This window comes from Dermacentor variabilis, chromosome 5 (genome assembly GCF_050947875.1).
Source record: "Dermacentor variabilis isolate Ectoservices chromosome 5, ASM5094787v1, whole genome shotgun sequence".
Classification (NCBI taxonomy): Eukaryota; Metazoa; Arthropoda; class Arachnida; order Ixodida; family Ixodidae; genus Dermacentor; species Dermacentor variabilis.
Genome location: NC_134572.1, coordinates 40,856,282 through 40,877,165, shown reverse-complemented (window position 1 = coordinate 40,877,165; position 20,884 = coordinate 40,856,282). Strand labels below are relative to the sequence as shown.

General features: G+C 42.3%; 1 protein-coding gene across 7 annotated transcripts in view; it reads right to left on the bottom strand.

The window, feature by feature from the left end:
* The window catches only part of chb (CLIP-associating protein), a 217,110-nt gene that overhangs the window by 59,062 nt on the left and 137,164 nt on the right, over positions 1–20,884 (bottom strand). For 3 of the 7 annotated variants that reach the window (XM_075692191.1, XM_075692195.1, XM_075692197.1), the window contains 9 exons: positions 16,821–16,855; positions 14,033–14,059; positions 11,809–11,920; positions 8,780–8,836; positions 4,108–4,172; positions 3,558–3,650; positions 1,883–2,028; positions 1,069–1,204; positions 335–405 (listed from right to left, as the gene is read on the bottom strand). In XM_075692191.1, coding sequence (XP_075548306.1) covers positions 335–405; positions 1,069–1,204; positions 1,883–2,028; positions 3,558–3,650; positions 4,108–4,172; positions 8,780–8,836; positions 11,809–11,920; positions 14,033–14,059; positions 16,821–16,855 — 742 coding nt within the window. The remainder of the gene's footprint in view (positions 1–334; positions 406–1,068; positions 1,205–1,882; positions 2,029–3,557; positions 3,651–4,107; positions 4,173–8,779; positions 8,837–11,808; positions 11,921–14,032; positions 14,060–16,820; positions 16,856–20,884) is intronic. The other 4 variants (XM_075692192.1, XM_075692198.1, XM_075692193.1 and 1 more) reach the window with 3 other exon arrangements.

The window sequence follows — 20,884 nt, the reverse complement described above, 5'->3', positions numbered from 1 at the left end:
ATGCAGCTTCACATCAGAGGTCACTCTTGCTGCACGCCGCGTGCAATTTGAGAGGTGTGTTTGCAAGCAGCCGCTTGTAATTCAATCATTTGACCAACTGCATCTGCGGAAGTTTCCATTTATTGTCTTGGCATTCCTTTGCTGCGTAAGCGAAATTTCATTATACTGAAATCGCATACACACATCGTTACATTGAGGTTCTCATTGCATGGTGTTCTATGAACAAGAGGTTATGAAGAGTTAAATACTTTATGATATCGAGAATTTTGTTATATTGAAGTTCGTTATGTCGAGGTTTAACTGTATATTTAATTACGCTAATAAATCTACTCACCTTCTGATGTCCTTGGACTTTGAACTTAAGTTCATTGTGATCACTGGTATCAGCCGACTAACATGGGTGTGCTAAAAAGAAAGCCAAAAGTATACAGAACAGTCATTTTCGTTGGAAGTTGTGCACCCAAAATACAGTGCAACACAGTTCAAAGTAGTTGCAGTGACAATAGCACTACACAGAGAGTGGCTCTCAGTAATACGCACAAGATTCACGGCAAGTGGGAGAGATTAATAGTAGCAGAGGAGAATTTTATGCGAGGGCCAAATTAGGGGCCACCAACCAAGCTTCCTTTCATCAACATATTAACTGACCACGTGAGCATTCATCAAACTCATGAACACAGGAACCTGATTGCAACAGCTGGCTTTGCAGCTTCAGAGAATCACCCCAGCGCACGATTGCAAGCACATGTCTGAACAACCATAACAAGACGTTTCCTTAAACTTGAGCTTCATATGACGCAGCCTGTTTTAGATCCTCCACTGAGGCCATCAACAAGTGCTGACTGTGCTAAGTTACTTGCTCAGAAACATTATATAAGCAACTAAATGCACACAATAACTAACTGTTTTTCTGCTTGTCCTATATAGTAAATAAAAGACTACTGATTAATGTCACAAAAAATTTTCAGCAAATGTGCCAAGACTGCACAGTATTAAGCCTACAGTTCAAGAGTAACAGATTTGGTAATACTGTGAGAGTGAAAGTGCAAACCAAGGAGGTGAATTCACCTGTATGATGAACCGCACTGTGACAATGCCGGACGTAGACATAATCTTGGCACTATTGGGGATTAAGTTGATGAGCGCTGGAAGTACTGCTTCTGAGAAGTGGTCGAGTTTATGGCCCAACTGTTGGGATAAATAACTGCAAAAAAATAATAAATAAAGGGCAGAACTTAGTGAGAGTTTTATTCCAAACAATAACTGAAAATTCATGGCTATGGCTACAGGGTGATCTTACAGCAACACAAAAAGAAGGCACAGTGCAAATGCATTGGCACGTTTAAGGCATGCACACGATCAATTGCATATGACAACACAAATCAGGCACTCTAAAGTCTGGTGCGCCTGTTATGACAGTGTTGCCAGCAGCATTAAACACATGATAAAGTCAGCAGCACACTGCAAGTGTTTTACTATACTAGTCTTCCCAATGCAGAAGCATAAATTTACGAATGAGCTAACCTACAGAGAGCAGCATTCTGCATAAAAGTGCAGCTAAGCTATGTGCACTCTTGAAGCTTGTATATGTACATGAAAGGCTTTTAAAGATGCTTTCATACAGACATTTACAGTGCTCGATGCCAAGGAATAAGATATCAGGTGGAAGTAAAGTAGCGCTCAGAAAGCCACGGGTGGCATTATTGTCAACAAGTACAGAGCATGGTTAATGCACATTTTGCCATGCTTTCAATAAAAGTATAGTGTCAATTGCTTCTGACTCTGATGTCAAAGGCAAGGTTAAAGAGCAAAGAAATGGCCAGCACGAACATGAGACGTACAAGAAATAAGGGAGAGATAAAATGCAGTGTGTGTAACTCACGCTATAGTGATGCAGGCTTCCCGAACAACTTGTGACCTTAAGTCCTTAACCAGAACCTGGAATGGAGGCTCCAGAAGCCTCAAGCTGGTGTAGAGCTCCTCATACTCAGCAGCACCTGCTATCAGTAGGCTGCGAAGGTGCCGCAGCTGAAACAAAGATAAAGGTGTCAAACATCTGCCTATGGTTAGCCCGGCAGTGAAGAGTGACAACACACAACACATTCTCGATGTAACAGCACAAAAAACAGGCACAGAAAAGAATGGGCAGGATGACACAAGCACTGGAAGCGCTTGTGTCGTGTCATTCATTCCTGTCTAAGCCCGTTCTTTTTACTGCTCCAGCACTAGTGTAATCTAAGTCGTCCGCTTTTCTATCATCATCAGCCTATTTTTACGACCAGTGCACGACGAAGGACCCTCCAGCTATATTCAATTACATCTGTTTTGCACTATCCGATTTCAAGTTGTGTCTAGGAATTTCCAGTTTTCTGTAATTGTGTACAACATATTGCAGGAAATAACCATTAGCATAGAGTTTAGGCATTTTCACACCAAGCAGAAGTCACAGTAACCCACAATTAAATTGTTTACAAAGAAGTATGAATCATTCGACAAAGCTTAAGTTATTTAAACAATAAGGTTACAAGATTATGCAGGAATTCTCACAATTATCTTAACTTTTCAATGCCACGCTTTAGGGGTGTGGGTATAAAGCAGGGCAATATAAATTCAGGCGAGCAAATGAATATTACTTCCAAATCACCTTTAAGTATGTGGTCAGGCTTGTCTAAACACATCACAAAACAAGCAGGATATTTCTTGAAACCTTTTTCATTTGTGCTAAATTCTCTTTACAGATATCATTCCAATACAAATTTGTAGAGTTGGCCAATTCTGCTAAAAACGCTGAGTCGAAAAAAAGAAGACAATACAGCTAGTAGCAATGTAATGAACGCTGGTAACCATTCACTTAGCAATAGTGGCGGAAGCTGTTGGGCTGCTTTCCTTGTTTACAATGCAAGTTATGCAAATACATGCTATGTGGGAATTTTATCCCATGAAAATATTTACAGTGCAAATCAAATTACAATTTTTAGGAACCATGAGGTGTGAACTTCAATGAAAATAAATAAATAAAGCAACAGCAGAATTTTACAAGTGGCGTAACTGACAATCTCAGATTTGCTTGTATACTAAGCAAAAAAGGGGTCATGTCATGCTCATATGGTCAGTGCTGTAGGTCTGCAGAGTCATTCTGCTTTGTGCCAATATTTCAGTACACAGACATGTTTCTGCATTCTACGCCAACTGGAATGTGGCAGGAGAGGCTCTATGATGGCTTATGGCATCATTGTCAGCAGCACAGTGATGCAGGGGCCATGTACTAGACCAATCAAATTGAAGGATACCACTCTTGGCAGATGCTCATTGGCTAAGCCATTGCGCGGAATGCCTGCTGCCCCAATGAGCTGCAAAAGTGAAAGTGTTCCCCAAAAGTGGCGAATTAAAAATTATGTCCCAGCTATGCAGCCACTATGTAGCTATAGTAACTCAATCTGCAAGGTCTTGGCAAGTCTGAAAGCATGCAACGAGAATAAAAAGTTCAGTCCTATTTGCTAACATCGAGCTAGACGCGATAGGTGTCGATAGAGTCGAGAAAGATGTGACGAACTTACCACGTCCACTCTCCTCTCCCAGTCAGTATTTGTATCAGACAGAACCTGCCTGACCTTGGTAAGTTCGTGTTCCAGCTCCTTTGCAGAGTAGAGCTGACAATAATAATAATAAAAAAAAAAAGCTCGGAATGCAGCACTGGTACATATCTGCAGTGATGATGTGTTATCTGTTGAGTCTAGCCACGCATTATCTTGATCCCAAACAATGTGTAGGTGGGTGTACTCCATAAAACAGAGTACAGGCTCTGAGAGCATTTCATGAACATTTCTGGTGAACTAAATGGGATGCCTGTGGTTTACAGGCAAGATCCATTGATCTCTGAATCAGGTGGACTGGCTCTGAAGTGTTGAGTAACATTTAAACAGTCTTGTTTGGAGAGTTACTTAGTTTTTCTCACTTGGTAGAAAAAAAAGAGAAGTGTTAACCGATCAAGATTAAAAACACTTGGAGCATTTGCCCACAATGATGCAATGTTGCAAGCTCTAAAGAAGGTGCTGAAAAGCCAAATCAAGCATGTTTTAAAAATTTCGGAAACTTCATCAGACCTACCTGTGTTTTTGGAACTTCTTCAAATGATCTAATGAACATCTCTTCATCCACAGCTCCTGCATTGGCTGTTGAAAGGAAGCAAGAGATAGGTTAGATGCTTTCATAGAGTGATTGTTACAACAGAAACAAATTAAAAATAACCTGAAGTAAGGCTACACCAAAGCGACTAAAGTTACCACAGATGAGAGCAAAACAAGATTGCACAAACAAACACGGTCACTTTGGTGCCTCAATATTATTAGAAAAATGAAGTGCTAGTTTGAAATATTAGGTTTAAAATAAGGAGAGTTCGTGCACTCGGCCGTTCTATCTGAATGTCCCCCCCTTTAAACTCCAGGCCTCACAAACCTGTAGCCACAAGGATTGAATTTCTGGTTCATTGTTGCTGTGATGTTTCCAAGTGTTGGTACATTCATTTTACAATGTGCAAGGACTGAACTTTGATGCAAGTTCAAGTTTGCATGATGTTGCCATACATAAAAACAAAGAAACTGCAGCACACATGTTACCTATTATCACAGTCATCTATGTTAGTACAACCTTCTGTTTATTCTTAAGTAAATACACACAGTGAAACACATTTACGTCAATAAGTCACTGTTTCCTAAAAAATACAGGTACGAGTGCTTTCTTTTTGGTCGTACTACTGAATTTTTGTCATATTATGATGTACATATGCACTAATTCGGCCACATTACATTGCGAACTTATGCCAAAGCATAAGATTTTATTTCGAGCTATGCTTTGTAGTAGTACCGCATAAACTGGGATATAGGTTGAGATATTTTCTTGATAAAGGTAGGCTAAACTCACCCTTTGTCCTATATAGCAGCCTATAGCGGAATGCGAGTTGTCATGTGGCAATCAACTGCATGCATTTTAGCAAACACTAGCTGAAGCTGTATTCATATCCACACATGAATCACTCCCATATTTTAAAAATTGTTTTTCTTGTCACTGCATCATCCTGACAGTGCGCTTCTTTCTGATAGACCTCATGTGTGATTTAAAAATTATTATTTTGACTAGTGAGTGATGAGTAGCTGCGTGCAGAGCACTCTTCAGCGGTGATCATGATAACTGTTGTAGACTTCACTGAAGCAAATGGCAACATGGCCGCTGAGAACCAGCTTAGCGTTTCTGGAAAACAAAAAGTGCAATACTGCCAGGCACAAAAATGAAAACTGTCAGTGCACAACCCATGTAAAACGTAATTTTGTTGGTGTAGTGCAGTGCATCCACAGCTTGAGGACGTACTTGTGAATTTCGTGCGAGAGCTCCAAGTGCACTCACTACTAGCGACTGAGCAGTCAATTCGCTGCACAGCTGTAGTGCCGTTGTGAAAGTAAATGCATTTTGGTGATTTCCTTTTTAATTTTTTTTAGGGTGAGGAGTCAGCCTATTTTCCCACTCCATCTATATTCCAGTTTATATGGTAATTACCATCATCATCATCATCATCATCATCACCATAACCAGGCTGATGATGATGATGCTGATGATGATGCTGATGATGATGATGATGATGGTAATCTCAGTGGTGGAACAGCCATTTCACCTTTCGATGCAGGTACTAGGGCCGGCACAAAGCCGATTTGGCGAAGCAGCAAGCACTTTTGGCGCAGGGTCCCACGAACGTGTGCTTACCATATACCATGCAAATTGGAACTGATGTAGTCGATATGTTGTGGAGATGGGTTTGCATGAGGCTTACCCTGCAAGCGCAGTCAGTAAATGACATGACGCTCTTCCATACCACGACGCACAAAGAACGCTACGGCAGGTTCGTCGATAAGGCGCAGAGAAGGCGCCACGGATAAGTCGTCAACAAACATGTGTTTATTAACCCAGGATGCAACACAGTGCAACAGTCATGGGTTGCGCGCAAAGGCTCACCACAAAACCAATTGAGTAGGCACGCGTGCACCGAACATGACATCATGCAACATACTAATGTCCGCCATGCACATTAGGGAGTTCTTGAATAGGGGCTGCAAAAAGAAGAGAGAGAGAAAGAAATAGCGCTAGCCTCATAAATATGCGAGACACAAATAGGGATTTGTGGTAGCGTTGGCGAAGCTATTTCGTCGAAATAACATAGCAACCCAAACTAGACAAAAGCTTTGCGTCAACGAACAACCAACATCCATAGAAGTGACATCTCGCCATGTACCACAATCGACCTCATTCATCAATCCATTATTAACTATGCACCACATGTGACTGACAGCATTGGCTCTTTTGCAGAGCCTCGCTATCATCCACTAACATTGAAAGAGCTTACTTTTAATCCTAGGATGTGACATCCTCCTTCGGCAAACTCCCCGATACCACATGGGTTCAATGAACACCGAAATAAAGCGCCAGCAAAACAGTACCGCGGCACTACATTCTACACCCATCAGAGAAAAATCGCGAATGACAAGCTTGACAACTTTAACAGGCCCATAGAGTTTCTCACTATTAATGAGAAACTATGGATAGGCCTCTGCTTCCTTCTATGATGATGATGATGATGATGATAGAGGGCTGTTGGTTTTGATTTCAGTTTTGCTAGCTGCGAAGCATCGAAGGAAGGAGGGTTTTGCACTTATGCATGCTTTGGCACAGGCTTGGCGCTAAGGCCAGCTCTTGGCGCAGTTTGGTGCAACTGGCACAGCTGTTCCACCACTGTACTCTGCTTTCTAGGCCTCTGTCAAGCTGCAGACCGCAACTTTTAGCCCACACCTTTCCAAGATAGTTTTGGAAAAATAAAAAGGAAGGGAATTACACACTGGTTATAATGTGGCATGGCATGGACATATAGACGTCTGTTGTTGGCATGCTAAAAATGTGTCGGACATATGTTACATTCTATTGTTACCACTACCCTGTCAATTATCACACATGGCTAGTAGTCATAGCCAAAACAACCATTACAACACATTACTGAAGCAGTGTCTTCCGACAGCCCACACTGCTTCTACCACGCTATGATGCTAACGGTTAGACTACAACATTGGAGATGATGCATGTAAGAGATATTTAAATGACAAAAAACGTTTAACATCCTTGACACTCAGAAGTCATGCCCTCTTTCAGAAAACAGCCCTAAAATTTGCTTTACGGAGCAGAATAATTTTAAGAAACTGTCTAGGAATAAGACCTGTCCACGTGCCCTTCAAGCATTTGCAGCCGATGCACCACTCTTGTTACAAGTCGGGGAAAATTACTTCAAAGAGAACGTCAATACTTTTGTTCCAAACCAGGCAGCCAGAAGGCTGACAACAGTTACACATCTACACAATGTGTCACGGACAAACAACAGCAGGTTGATTCAGAAATGACAATCTCCTTTAACAAAATGGAATAAAACTTAATGCTTTGGTCCTTGATGGTTACCCTCTCTCCAGTCCACAGGCACCTATTGTATTACAATCTCATTTAGTAAACTTACAGCTACTAATATCCTTTCCTGCAGGCTTGAAAAAAATGAATTGCTGGTGCTCAACGCTGCGTACCACTCACGATAAACAGTGTTAGGCAGTAAAAATAGCGCAAATGCCCTATTTGTAGCAATCAATTTTCATTTCCTTTCTCTTCAAATGACAGAAAGAAACATGTCCTTGAAGAGTCCAATTTCATCAATGGCCAGGAAAGGCTAAGACATTAGCAAATGTGACAGTGGCCACACCAATGAATAATGTAACCATACCTACATAGTAATGGAAGATGGACTGAGACATCCAGCACACAAAAAGAGTAAGTGTGAGTTAAAGCTAAGCAGGTTATGGCATACAAAGTTTAATGCTAAAGAAAGCTCAAAACTGTGCATGAATTTCATTGTGCAATGACCATAATAAAATCACACAATGAGAGATGGTGTGTCAACTGAGGAAGCAAACAGCAGAACTTAATGAAGACATATATATTTGGAAAGGTAAGCAAAAATTTTCTTTTCTTATTTTTAAAGCAAAGGCTTCTGAAGAGTAACACAATACGAAAACAATCCTGCTAACTCTTGTCCTAGCTTAGTAGCAGCTTTGCACTCTAAACAATAACTTACATTTCTGCCATAGAACTGAAAGTAAAACACCCGAATTTATTATAGCCACAAATAAAAAAAAGCAATAGCAAAAAAGTTTCAGAATGCCTGGCAGGTAGCATTTTTGAAGAAATTATTGACAAGTCAGTTTATTTCTTAGAGAGTGGATTGTGAGCTCAAGATCACTAAGTTAGGAGGAGGGCCATTGCTCCCGTTTATGTTTGACATGCACATAAGAGTTACATTTGATACAGGTAATTTACATATTTTCTACATACATTTAGTGGCATTGTTTCCACGTGCACACTGCACACAAATCATTTACATGAATTTACATGTCTGATGAATTTGAAAATGCACCACAATATAATACACATGCTCAATTCCCACAGCGTGAGGTTTTGCTTTCTTTTCCTACCAGGATTATAGTTCAAGGGAGCACATTTCCTTGTAGGAAATGTCATGCTTAAGCAGAAATGTTTTTGGATAGTGTTTATTAGGTGTAATAATATAAATTTCATATTGCACGTTGCTAGGTGTACTTGCCGTAACTATGACGTGAAATACAAGAGCAGGAGCGAACTCTTCTGCATGCACATGCACAGAGAATGCCAAGGCATAATTAAGTGTTAGAAACATGTTAGATACCTGATACAGCGGCCTTAACAGGAGGAGCACCTTTCAAGCTATGCTTTCGGGTGAGTGCTTGGCAAAGAAAAAGAAAAAAGAGTTGTTGTGAGAACTAGCTACAGGCAGAAAGAAAAAAAAAACGCAAGTACTATCACAGACAAATGAAATGTGAACAGAAAAACAAACAAACACAAACAAACAAACAAACAAAAACAAAAATTCTGTTCCATCTATTTTAGAAAAAGGTGTGACTCGTTCTCTCTCAATCAACGAAAACATGCCTCATGTTAAAGTTCTAATCAGGCACTTTGATATGTCCACTACATGGAGCACAGCCTTCAGCATTTTTTGTTTCGAATTTTTTTCTTTCATCCCAAGTTTCATTTTGATGAGAAAATATCTTTATAATATCCCAAGTCATCACCAATTTCCAGATTATCGCCCCAACTCTCTTCATGCATAAAATACCATGTGCTTCATACTCTATAGACAGAGTTGCTCTCGTGCCGGAAAACCCGACCTAACTAACTATAACTAATCTTGTAAACCAAGAAGTCACTCGTATCACTGCACTCCTCGGCCCCTCCATAGCTACATTAAGGCACCTGAGTTAAAGGAATACTTAGATTTAAGAAAAAGAAAAAAAAAACGAAAGGAAGAAAAAAGACAAAAGAAACCTGTATTACTGAATTATAATTCACGCTTGTACAATGTCAAAGAAAATACTTTATGGGAGAAGGCTTGATAAGCCAGAAAAATGCTAAAATGAAAGTTAGGTGACAACGCCATCTTGAAAATCCCACGCCAGCACACCATGATGCCCTTACTTTAGAAAGCATTACCTCAGGCCTAATTAATTTTTTATCGCTAAAGAAGGACTACATTTCAACAAGCAATTAAAGTTCGGCCTTCATTTTCTCTTTTATGGTAATCAACCTCTTACCATGAAATTAACAAAAATGTAATTTTCAAATTAAATTCTGGGGTTTCATGTGCCAAAACCATGATATGATAATGAGGAGGGCCATAGTGGGGGACTTCAGACTAGTCTTGACCACCTGGAGTTTTTCAATGTGCGCCCAATGCACAGTACACAGGCTATAAATTTGAAATAACACCTGATCAGGCTAAAATTATGCAGCAGTTCTCCTTAGTGCCCTTTTAAGATTAGAGCAAAGGCACTACATTTGGAGGCTCATGTGTATGGTGACCAAACACAGCATATTCAGATAAGGCTGAAAAATTGTGGCAGTTTCAGCCAGAAAGCAAGGTTTAGCACTGTGCCTGAACTCCTGAGGTGTTTACTCGGGGGCAAAATGTTGGCACTATGCAGTATGCAAAGCAACTAATTCTGAGTAAAAGGAACAGTGTCCTGGGTCCAAACCAACAAACCTCGACAGCTACCAAACCCTGGCAGCTACCAGGCATCGCACAACGCTTCTGTGACGCAAAGCACCACCAGTGGTGCTGCAGACATCACACCTCGATGGTGCATGAAATGAGACCGACAGGAAGCCATTGGTGTTATGCAGCGCCCAGTGAAATATTAGACAATGTTAGCTTGATGTTTAGTGCTCAGACCACAGCATACACACTGCAGCAAAGCAGGAATGCTAATATACTCTGTGTGCGCAAGCATACTGTGTGCACACACAGTATACACACACAGTGCGCGCATGCACACTCATAGTGTGAACACTCATGTCAGCAGGGGAAGACAGAATGATGTCCCTGTTCTGGCACAGAGGCTTTGAGCGTAGCGTTGATGGTGAGTCCACGTTACTGCATTGATTCTTTGGACAAACGCACTCCACAGCTCTGCGGTCTTAACCTTCTGTGCACAAACTGCAAATGCACTGTCGATCATGGGATAGCACAATGGCAGAGGTAGTGTGAATGCACCTAAAGCGTCCTTGTCATTGATATCGCAGTAAAAAGCTTGCGAGGCACCTTAATCATTGCCAGCAGATTGCATTTGGTAGTGCTCACTTGACTAACACTTTCAGTTTGGGCCTAAAGGCACCACCCTCTCCGCTCAAGGAACTGTGGCAACCAAAGGAGCTTGGTGATGACTTGAGCTATTATCATAGTTGAATGACAAATGCTAACATGTGGGTTGCCCACAACTTCTAATGGGAGAAACTCTACAGCAGCAAGCACATAGGTTAGACTGCATGCTGCTACTACAAAGGTTAATCACTGTACAGCTATAAAACAATTGGAGTATTCCCTTCTTTCAAAGGTTTCAAAGCACAGCACATCTAAAAGCACTTTGAATAAAGATACCTCAGTCACTTTCTAATTACGTATCATCAGCGATTTGTAACAAGACAACACAGCTGGCAGCTATTGGTTTGCCAACCCTAAATTGTAACAATTTTCCTTTGTAAACACTCAAACCAGCATGTACGAAATATTGCAACTTCATGTGAAGTAGTGCCCGCACAGAAATGTGAAAATGTTTAACAATATTTTTGCATTCATAAATATTTCACCACTTCAGAAATACTAGCCAGCAACGAAAAAAATAAAATAAAAACATTGAGGAATCAGACTAGAAAAGATAGTAGCAGCCATGTCGCAGTTTAAATGTGCATTCCTAAATTTAATCAAGTACTGAAATTTGTAATAAATTGAAGTAGCAAGACATGTTAAAAATGCAGCCACCTTTGATGTTCAGGTTTCTTTTTATGTTGACAGGGCCACTATAAAATAGTGCCATTGATCCCTTCACTACAAATGTGGCATGTTATGTAAATGTGTTCGTATAACTTTTTTTGGACATATGTTGAAACACGACTTGGTCTGTGTGCCCATTTGTGTAACAAGCTACAACTCTGTTTTGGAATGAATTATATATTCAACTTGGGTTAATTACACCTTCAGGTAGTTATAAAGTGTGGCTTCAAGAAATCTGAGCTAACAGATGTCAACTGCATGCAAGAATTTTTAAATGCACATTGTAAACATGCTCGCATCCTGTCTCCTCTGTTGCCCGGTCAATCATGAGCCATCTAGCCCATCAGTGCACACACATTAGGACTTACTTGATGGTGTTGCGCCTGTAGAGGGCTGCTGTGATGGCTTAATGGGCGTTGCCAACACTGCCCGCCGGTTTGGAGGTGCACTGCTGGCCCTTTTTGAAGCCTTCCCTAAACTCTGTAAAGGGACCATTTTCCGAGATCACCCACAAACAGGAATATGAATGCCCAACCAGAATGCTCGCCATCACAGACTGTTTCACTGTTTTCTGTTTTAACATTGTTCACGGTACAAATAGTAACCGTAGTTCAAAGGTAATGAGTGAGTGCAAATTAAAAGGAGGTACGATCAAATGAACACACACACACACACACACACACACACACACACACACACACACACACACACACACACACACACACACACACACACACGCACACACACACACACACGCACACACACACACACGCACACACACACACACACACACGCACACAAAAGATGGAGGGTTTCGCACCAGACCTGAATGCATAACATTAAAAAAAGAAAAAAGATGAACATTATGGCATATGTTAAATGTTAAACATATGCCATAACGTTAGTTTTTCTTCATTTTCGAATGTTATATATACATATATAGAAAATTCTTATTTGATTTTCATGCTCTGAAAAATTTTGCAGTAGGTGTACAAATTAACAAGGCTAAGGACTGCAGAACAGTGACACAGCAAAAAAGTAAGAAGTCTTTCTCATATAGCCATGCTGGGATTACGTGCTTATTCCGACAACTTTCCAGCAACTATGCAAAGCATGAGTGAATTGAACAAACAGCCACGTCCAGCCCCAAATTAAAGTGCATGTAGCCATGCCTCTCTTTTGCCAACCATGAATTCCGGGGGAAGGGGAAGGAAAGGAGATGTGAATCTGACAGCAAACTGCTAACCAAGAATGCCAGATAAGCAGTTAAGTGTCAAAGAGATGGACAGTACTAAAAATCTGCAAAGCTCCAGCAATCATCTCTACCTGCACACAATCAGAGAAATGTACTGCGTCAGAGCATTAGGCAAAATGCACAAAAATGCACAAGAGACCTAATTTATGGTGTGTATTTAAGGCCAACTGCAACAAAATTTCAATTTAGCTAAATTGGTAATTAGTGAGTGGCATATACCACTAAACAACCTTGACAAAGCTACAGGGCAGGTAAATGTAATTTTCTTATTAGCAGCTTTTTAATAGCACCTCGGGAGACAATGCATGCACCTGATTGCTAGCGGCTTTGACGCAAGTCCCAGCACATCACCTCCAAAATTTTAACGTGGAAGCGTTAAGGAGTCCATGTCATAGAAAATCCGGAGCTTACGTCAGACGTTTCAGCAAAAATATTTTAGAACCACGCATACCCAGGTCTTCCATGTGATGCAAGGAATAGACTGAATTGAATTTCTCAGCTCTCAGAATTTTTCAGCTCTTGGATTGTAATTTGAATATACAAGAACACATGCGCAAACTGAAACAAACCCCCTCTCCAGCATTTGTACAATGCATATATCAGAGAGGAGGTACGCCATTTTCGAATGCCAACACGTAAATATCTCGGAGTCCACGGACCGGCGCGCCCGCTTCCTTGAAACACTTCCAGATGACGCTTGCCTCCCCCGCATCGCGACCCATGCAAGAGGCCGAGTTTCTACCAGAAAGCTCACCTTCGTGCATAGTGTTTGCAGTGAGCGTTTCCCGGTAATCATTACGGTTACATACGCTGCAGTTGCCGAGAAGCGTGAGAAGCAGTCAGGGATCTTTGAATGCTATCACGTTCCACTCTTAAAGGTGAAGCTTAAGCGTCCTCCAAATTTTTTCCATGCACCGTAGGCAGCCGCAGGTGGTCCTTATTTTTGAGGTCATATGATCCTGAATCAGGCGCCACTCACAGCAAGTGTAATGGCAGGATTTTTTTCAGTTCTCAGTTTACTTACACGAGCCTTTTGTGACACATAAACTCATTTTTCAAACAAAATACTGCACAGAGGCTGTTATGCATCTACACTATCTGACTAGGCTTCTTACGTCGCCGAACATTTTATTGCATTTGGCCTTTAAGGCAGCTCGTATTACGCACAAAGAATACGCTATGGCTGCTGCTCAGCTGCAAACATTTCTCTGCCATGGTCACATTATACATCTGGCAAGGCGCATGCAGTTTTTCACAATGTAAACAAAATTTGTAGACATGCACGAACCATGCACTGAGCCCCCAGTTAAGCAGCGCTGTTGTCTACATTTACTCACCGCTTCCGCATCATTGATGTCGGAATGCTTCAGAGAAACGTCATTGAAGAAAAAAAAAAGGCAGAACCCCCTTATTGCACAAGTCACCTCATACAATGAAATCAAGGTCCATAAGTGCCAGAAAAAGGCAACCCTTTGGCATTTCTATAGGCTGTTTCACATGGCGCGATTTTCAGTGAGTGGCACAGCGAATTCCGTAGCTCAGCAACTATCGCAACGTCGTGGGCTCTTTGTGACTGGATTCCAACAAGTTGGTCGTGCCATCGCTGAGTCGCAACTATCGGTGCAATGTGGGAAGGGCAATGTGTGACGAAACAAAGAGCCGTCAAAGCAGGCGCTTTCCTGTTTTACCACGCGTTAGTAGCTCTGTGGAGCAATGTCACGCGCCAGTTTTAGTTATGTTTTAATATGGCGCACCCACAAGTGTTTGCGGCTTAGGAGCTTCATAAACATTTTTCTTTTCTTCTGCTTGTACTATTCATTTAAAAGGAGAAACTGCATGCTATCCAGGTCGGGAGAAGGATGCCGCTTCAACGTAACGCACATACTCACTTGATTGCCACTGTCTTCAACCTTTTCATAGCTACAAATTGTGCCAGCTGCTTATACATGCACTCAATAGTAGCTTGTTCGTCTGCAAAAGCAAACACTCATCCAGGAAGAATGTGGCTTCCATAGTAACAACGAAACTAGCGTGTACTAGCGTTAACTAGCGTAAACGTAACCGCCCCACCTATGCCGCAAGCTCATACTTGCGGTGTTGTGCAGTGTCTCACTCACTGCATCTGCAAGCTGTCGTAAAGTCTCAACGCTTTTAAATGTTAAAAAGTGATGAACTTATTCTATTATTCCATAATAGGAAAAGTCGTATATTGGAATAGTTTCTATGGTGTTTTTACTTAACAATGCAGGAATGGATACTTCGTGAGCAGGGGGCAACCTTGCGTATCGCTGCGACGAAAATCACACTGCCACAAACACATGTGAAAGCTGTCAGCGAAAATCGCTCTGCGACATGCGCGGCAGAACGATTTTTTTTGCCCCAATCACGCGATGTGAAACAGCCTTATGTAGAAATCCTGCAATATATTAACTCTTTCCCTACCACACCCATTGGGCATCGTTAGCTTGCTAATGATGGTTTGAAACGCAGTTTTCTAGACCTTCCACGCCGATCACGAACACATTGCGCTTTCAGATGTGAAAGAGGTGAAGTATGTATTTGTTTTATGAACAGTTGGCTTTTTTATCGCCAGGCTGTGAGTTCTGAATGCACAACAAGATTTTCGCGATCATCAAAGCAGAAAGCAAAAATGTTCGCCTGCTATCAATGGTTTCAAACGCTGCTTTCGAGGCCTTTTGTGCCACTCACAGACACACTGCACTATTGAACATGAAGAAGGAGAACTATACTTTGTTCTCTAAGCAGTTCGCTTTTTTTACAACCAGGCGGTAATTTTTGAATGCGCTTCGAAGTTTCGCGATTGGCAAAGCAGAAATAAAAAATGGCTGCCTCAAGGATTGACGGACACACTTCGAAAGATCACAGATCTCGCGATTCCGCTGTGTCTACAGCTGACTTTATAGATGGATTGAGGAGCAGCGAGCCTAAGGATCCTTTCTTTTTGTTGGACTGAGTCTGAGAGCGATGATGACGCAAACCAGCCCGGAACATCGGCAGCCACAGCCTGGCATGCCCGACTGCAGTGCTTGCAGTTAAATTTTTGCAGTGAAATACCTGTACAATGAAAAATTCATTTTTTTCTTATACAGTGCCAATTAGACAGCAATACATTTTGCATATCTCATAATATTTGTTACATATCTTTCCTAGTAGATAGAACCATATGTTTACAAACTTTGCTCAATGTTACTGCACAACCTTGATTCTGGCAATTTATATCTATTTTATGACATGCAACTCGTTAATGAACATTTTATTTATGAAAATTGCATTCATTCTGTTTTTTGTTCATGTATTACATAATATATTGAGTGCAGTAGTTCCTTCAGAAAAGAAGATCTGGTGTAACCTACCAAAAAAAAGCCATTTTCCCCATGGTAGGGAAACAGTTAAATGGTTAACACAGAGACATGGGGGGCCAGTTTGCTAAACGAAGCAAGTCTATACCCAATACATTCATTTAACACATCTGCAAATTTGTCCTTGGTTGCATAAACATTGCAGAAGAAAAACTCAGTGTCGAATTATGATAAAGAAGAGCAAGAAATATGGTCTTGCTCAGAGGAATAAACAAGCATTGAAATGTGTCTGCCCATGTGTTTTCTGATGTCTTTCTGCATTCACAAACACACCTTAACTGCCCCCTTCTTAATTTAAAAGAGGGGAATGTAACTCTGCCTTGCAACTAAAATAGCCATAGTGACTCCTCTGCGATTTTTGTTATAAAAAGGTTAAGGGACAACTCCAGTCCTGTGCCTGCCTTTCAGTAGGTGCTGAAAATGCCAATTACAATATTACAGCTAAAAAATTTCCGAAGAGTGCTATAAAAGCACTGCAACTACTTCAGTTGAGAGCCCACATTGCCATTCACTTAGACCAGCTAAGGTAGAAGGTGGAGATGAGACGGATGCGAATTTTGCTTCTCCTGAGGGTTAGGGTATCCCCAATCACAGGCTTTAGGAACAAGCCTTTCCATGTGGGTAGGCACACAAGGAATACCACAATCTAAACAAGACAATGGAAAAACTTCTCAAGATTTTAACGCACATCATCACAACACACATGCCCATGCAAAAATACAGGCAATGTTGGGAAGCTACTCACCACTGCTCTGTCAAGTTCATCGTCACCTCTGTGCGCTGCAAGAAGAAAAAAAATATTTGAAGTCAATACTGGATACAAAAAAGGAACAAATTAACAATGAACAAGATCAGATAATCACTCTAACTTCTACCTTTAAAAGGCATTCAGTCCTGTGTGCCAACTTCCAAATGCTGCATTTACCTGAATGCAGGCAAACACTTTTCTTTTTAAAAAAAATGCGTGGAAGTTGGTAGTCTGGCAGCAACAGCGAGACTTAAAATCATCTCGTGATTCTAGGCACCATATTACACCATAGACTGTGACCTGGCCGTACACTACGAGATCTCAGAGGCCGTGATTACAGCTGACTAGTTGGCATCTGCCATTTTGTTTGAACGTAGTGTGTTGTCATACTTCAGGAATAAATCAGTGACAAATAGGCCAGCAATTTTAATGAAGACAATGATGAGCAAACACTATACATGCTTCTGATGAGTGTTGAAAGTCGTAATAAAATGCACATTATTTCCGCAGTTGAGGGCCTTTTTTTTCATTGGCTTACATTAAAGAAAATGTTTTTTTCTGATCTCCCGAATTTCAGGTGACAGCCTAGAACCAAGGCTAGCCTGGGTTCCAGTAAATATGGCACAACTCTCCACAGCTTATTTCAGCTGTCCGAGCGGAGATTTTCAATTCCTAACTCTGAAAGCACCAAGTAGAATCAAGTTACAAACGCTGCCTTCCATTCTCGAGATGCTCAAAATACAAGCTTGTCCTTCCCTGTTTCAGGTGCACAGACTACATTGCTTGAGAAGGGTACCTCATCAATTCCCAAAAGTCAGTTGCATTGATTACAGCTACCCGAGGCTGCAAATGGTTTAAAATATGGGAAGTTTGAACTATACAAAGATGAATGATATACGATATGAAACAAAACTACAGAAGCCAAATTTTTATATAAACACCCAAAGCCAGGTGTATTCACCTAAAGCTAGCAAAAGCTTTGCTTAATAGTCATGTCAGAACTTGTCATGAATCCAATAAAGTAGTTAAGAAATACCTTGAAAGAACACATGACTAAAATAATCTTATGAGCAAACCATATTGTAATTTTCAAGGTACTCCATATGTTTATTTCATTTTTTCTTTCAGTGAACTTCAATGCGCAAACCATGTTACACTGGTGGCATTATACCAGGGAAAATGAAGAGGGTTGCAATAAATCTGAACAGTCTTCAATAGAAACACAAAACAGGACAGACTAACAACACTGGAATTTGTGTGAATTATACATAAAATCTCAGTGTGCATTAGTGCGAACACCTGCCTAAAAGGTTTCATATGCAAGGGCACATGCACAACAGGTGGATCAACTGCTGTGGCAGAGAGGTGGTCTAAGTTATCTACAGCAGTAAGATGACCTTGGATTGTGGATCTTGCAATGTCTCTTGATCTCAGAGCTAGGTAACATGTAGATTTGTAGCTGCAGTCAAAAGTGAGAACAGCAGCACATGAACTATATAACCACCATGGTGAACACAGTAACAAGCATTGGTTACTGGTTAGTGGCCATTTTCCATGAATGTTTTTTTTTTTTAAACAAATTTGGACACTTTCCGATGCATGTGAAAATGTACAAAATATCTAGCTCAAATCAGCCTGATTAACACAAACCATTTGAATCAAAACATTCCACTTGTTTTTGGCTATACTGAAGCTGTGCCGCCGGCTTGTGCCTGTAGAGAGTGCTGTCTGCATGACGCAAATTGATCTTGCAATCCACCGAGGATTACACTGCGTGGTTTAGTGTCCAGAAGTTGGGCACTATGTGTTATGAGAGACGCCACAGCAGAAGGTTAATTTTGACCACGCTGGGTTCCTCAGTGTGCGCCAAAATTATTGTGCACGAGCGTTTCTGCATTCCGCCCGGATCCGAATGCGGCCGCCGCGACCGCGATTCGAACCCGCGACCTCGTGCTCAGAAACAATGACATAGCAACTGATCCATCGCGGCGGATTTTTTTTTTTTCTTTTTTCTGTCTCCCGCCACTCCTCTCTGGGAGGAGTGGCGGGAGACGGTCGCGTTGCCCGATTGCAACACAGCTGCCCCACCCCGACCCCCTCCCGCGTGCCGGCGCCATCGTCACCACGGTGTCGGCGACGCCTGATTCACGCTCTCGCGGCCCGGATTGTTTGTAAACACGCCTCGAGCGCGATAACAGCCCTATGTGGGATAGGCGAACATGCCTTGTCCAATCTTGAGTTTTTTTTTTTTTTCCGCGCTCTTTTTTTTTTTTTTTTAATCTTGCCCTCGAGAGAGATGGGGGACGGCGCCAGCTATATGCGGCCCCAGTTTCTCGAAAGGTATGCAGCGAACAGCGTAACCCCTCCCGTCCCCCACCCCTCTACATCGTAATAAATAAGCCGCCTCCACGATAGCAATAAACATGGACAAAGAAGGAATGTGTAAAACAGAACGAACGTCTCCGCGCTTTTCTGTATTTGTTAAAGGCGGGAACATACGTTTCGCAGCGCAATCGCAGGAAGAAGCAAGGAAAAAAAGGAAATGCTCGAAGTTGCGTGTGGTGTGTGTATCTCACACACACACACACACACACACACACACACACACACACACACACACACACACACACACACACACACACACACACACACACACACACACACACACACACACACACACACACACACACACACACACACACACACACACACACACACACACACACACACGCGCGCGCGCGCGCGCGCAAAGGTACGGCGGTCGCTCCCTTGGATCAACAAAAATTGGGTAGTTGTGAAAGAGGGCATCTTAACTGGCTGTCACAATTTTGTGGTTGTGCGTGTGTGTGTGCTGCATGCATAATTTCAGCGCGTACGCAGCAAAAATCAAACTTTAGAGCCGGTTCTGCACGCAAATCTGTAGCGTTTCATACCGGCGCGCTATGTATACACAGCGGGCTACCCAAAACCCCTTCCGGAATGAAAATTCCGCTAAGCCCTTTTTAGGACACCACTTCCTATCATCTTTTATTTCTTGATTGAAAAGTGAAGCATTTCAGAGCCGTAAGCACCGTACATATTCAAGAAAGCACGCAGCCAATATGATTCGTGCGCAAACCTATTGATTGAATACGCCTGTGATGATTGAAGAATGGCTGAATGCGCGAAACGTATGCGAGGAAGTCAATATAATATGCTTCACTGCGCTGCAGTTCGCTAGGAGGACACTTTCGAGCCAAAAATAGCTTCGAATATTTCGTACGCAGAGCCTTTCTTCAGCTGTTCTTCCGCGGCCCAGACGCGCTCGTTGGCGTCGCATTTGCATACACATGGCAAGGAGCCGCTGAAATTGGGCGCTGGGAAATAGCAGACAAGCGGCTCAGCGTACCAATGAATAGCGACAGCTGGCGCTGAGCGTAACGCGTTATTATTTTTTTTCTTTCCAGGGCAGATTCGGGTCCACTTACAAAGTACAAAAACCCATCAACCCAGTAGTAAAGACGAAAACCGCACGAGACCCGATGCACAGAACTCAGACATAGCACCCGGGCAGCCAACCAAACCGCGGCTCTGGTCGCGAAGGCGTTCACCACGAGAAAACGCGGTTTCACGAGGACGGACGGCCTCGGCGCGCGTTCTGACGCGCAACCAACCACTTGAGCGCGCAGGTACGCGTCGCCGGGCGCCCGCCCGCAGTGTGTGTCCTCCGCGAATCTGGAAGCCAGCCTCGCGTCGTCACCTTTAAATCAGCGCCCTCGCATTACGACATACACGCACCACCCACAGCAACGACGCAGGGGGAGGAGCTGGGACACGAATAGACACTATTCCTGTCCCAAGAAATGACCGTCAGAAAAAATTCTAACGGCATCGAAGAAAAACAGTACCGCAGTGCGCGCCATCAATGCCACCATTGTTTCGGCGATGAAGTATGGGGGCGGCCTTGCTCGCGTGGAACAGCTACAAAACAAGCGCGGGACGCTGCAGCCCATTGTGTGAGAGCAGCGCGCGGCGCGCGACCGATCAAGGTGAGCACAGAAAGGCCGACAGGGATGGTCAGA